General features: G+C 61.7%; 1 protein-coding gene across 1 annotated transcript in view; it reads right to left on the reverse strand.

Moving 5' to 3' along the window:
- SH2D3C (SH2 domain containing 3C) overlaps positions 1-2,439 on the reverse strand; it is a 26,578-nt gene that overhangs the window by 21,068 nt on the left and 3,071 nt on the right. Inside the window, exon 2 of the mRNA XM_035889937.1 lies at positions 407-1,055. Within this exon, the coding sequence (XP_035745830.1) occupies positions 407-1,055 (649 nt within the window). The remainder of the gene's footprint in view (positions 1-406; positions 1,056-2,439) is intronic.

Here is a 2,439-nt window from a genome sequence, read left to right on the forward strand (position 1 = left end):
GGGAGGCCGAGAAGGATGGAGGGGGTGGAAAAGAGGAGAGTGGGAGGTGGAGGCGGCTGGGACAGTGCAGGTCTGATCTCTCCATAGCACATCCCAGTGCTGGAACAGAGCTGCTGGCAGGACAAAGGGACGCTAGGGCTGAGCGGGGCCACGAGATGTTTCCACCCTGTCCGGAAACGGGAGGGAGCAGAAATCCCACAGGAAACCTCGCTCCCATGGAGCTGCTGACCTGACCATGGAGCGCCCCAGCCCTGCCGTCCCACCAGCCAGGTGCATCCCACTGGCACTGCAGGCAAGGAGGGGGGCACTGCAGGGACCCTGCTGTGTCCCAGCCCCCTCCCCTTGCCCTGGGGGGGACAGAAAGGGGGTTCCCACGGGAGGTAGAGCAAACCCAACAGGGCCATACCTGTCTGGAAAGCCCTTGCTGGGATGCTCTTGCCCCTTTTCCAGCCGGTACCCATTGGTGGTCTCCATTCCCGCTGCTACATTGGGGCTCGGCGTTTGGCTGGGGTTCAGGGCCAGGCTGGAGCTCGGTGCCTCTCTCCCAGAGCAGGAGACATTACCTGCAGGCTCCTGGTCCGTCTTGGCCATTGCTGCCCCTCGGGTGTTCATGGACTGAGCCTCTTCTTCCTCCTGCTCTTGTCCAGTGGCTGAGGGCAAGTCCGTGCCCGAGTCAGGGGTGCTGGACATCTCAGGGGACTCAGGGTTGGGGAGCGGGGCTGTCGAGGGGCTTTTGTTGCTGGGGGTCCCTTTCTCCGGGCAGCTCTGGCTACTCTTGGCTTTGTCCAGGCTCTTCCCTGCCTTGCCCAGGTTCAGTCTGGGCATGGTGCCCATGTGGCTGTACATCTCTGACGACCGGGCGTAGGGGCCAGGGCTCTTGGGCATGGTGTTGAGATCATCCTGGGTGCCATCGAATGGCTCCTCCAGGAAGCCGTGGGGAGGAGGGAGACCTGGTCCCAGGCTCTCAGAAGAGCTGGGGGCCACGGGCACACGCCGGAGGGTGAAGGAGCGAGGGATGCTGCTCAGGCTCCCAAAGCCTTTGAACTTGAAAAACTCTGGCAAGGAGAGAGGAGAGATGAGCGTTGGGTTACTGCTGGCACAGTGTGATGGTGGGGGGTCCCAGGGCCCCTGGTCCCATGTTGGGGTGGACATGGGGCACTGTGCTGTGGTGCAGCCTGGTGTCAGCACCATTACATCCCACACCACCAGTCCCAGCCCGGCATGACATCCCTGTGGCCTGGGGTGTATGTGATGCTGCTCGGGGTATCTCTGCCAGGACCCTGGGAGGTCTGTCCTGGTCCCTTGGGGAGCAAACATCCCCTGGCAAATCTAGCAGCTGTGTTTCCCCACTGCAGTTGTAGGGGCAGAGGAAGAAACACTCAGCCCTGGTGAGCAGGCAATGCCAGAAATTATTTCAAATCTCTTCCTCTGACCCTCTGCCTCCCTGCTTCCCCCAGGAAACTCTAGGTAGGGCTGGCAGCTGTGCCCATCCCCATAGCTTTGGGGCAGCCCCACAGGCTATACCCCCTGCCTTCTCCAGGATGAAAGCATGGGACACACCGCATCTCCCCAGGGAATGGGGAGATGTGTCCACGTGTGACGTGTCCACGTGTGCAGGTCCCTCGCCAGCACAGTGGAGCAGGAACTGACCATTGGTGTGTGGTGCGGCAGCGCTTGTGCAGCAGCCCTGGCTGCGGGCAGGAGATAACCTCCCCACTTCCTCGGCTGAGAGCTCAGCCCCTCGCAGCCTGCCTTGCAGCTCCCAGCTGCCACCTGCAAAGTGTTTGCCGGAGAAGTATTTATAACCCTGGCGGGCGGCTTTGCATTTCACACCTCAGCCCCAGCTTGGCTCTGTGTGCTGCTGCGGTGCAAAGCCAGGCCGGTGCTGGTGCCAGCGAGAGGAAGGTGGCACATGGGGCAAAGCAGGTGGAGGCTGCAGCTCTGCAGGGCAGTGGTCACTGGCCAGAGCCCTGGTGCTCTGGGTGCCTCTGGGGGTTTTGCAATGTTTATGCCACCATGAGGCTCTGCAGAGCTTCTTCCCCTCCAGGCATGGTGAGTTTGCCAAGGCAGGAAGCGGCATGCGGTGGTGGTGCTGTGCAAGGAACCGGGCATCCGGGGGCCTCTCGGCTGTTGGACCCCCACCTCCTGCCACCATCCATGGGCCATACAGGGCATCCCCGCAGCCAGACAGGGCAAAGGACTATGCAAGGGGCTGCAGCAGCCCAAAAGCCCTTCTGCATGGCAGAAACCTCATGGCCTGGACATGGTTAAAGGCAAAAGGGTTATACATCCCCTCAGGGTCTGAGCATCCTCCACTGCTGGCCGGATGGGAAAGGCAATGCCAGGGACCTTCCCCATCTCCATGCTGTCCTCCACAAAGGAAAATCCCAGCTGGGATGGGGCTGTGGGTTTTGCCAGTGGAGAGGAGCCAGGGGAGCG

Source organism: Egretta garzetta, unplaced genomic scaffold (assembly GCF_000687185.1).
Source record: "Egretta garzetta isolate BGI_Z169 unplaced genomic scaffold, ASM68718v1 scaffold190, whole genome shotgun sequence".
In the NCBI taxonomy this organism is placed as follows: domain Eukaryota; kingdom Metazoa; phylum Chordata; class Aves; order Pelecaniformes; family Ardeidae; genus Egretta; species Egretta garzetta.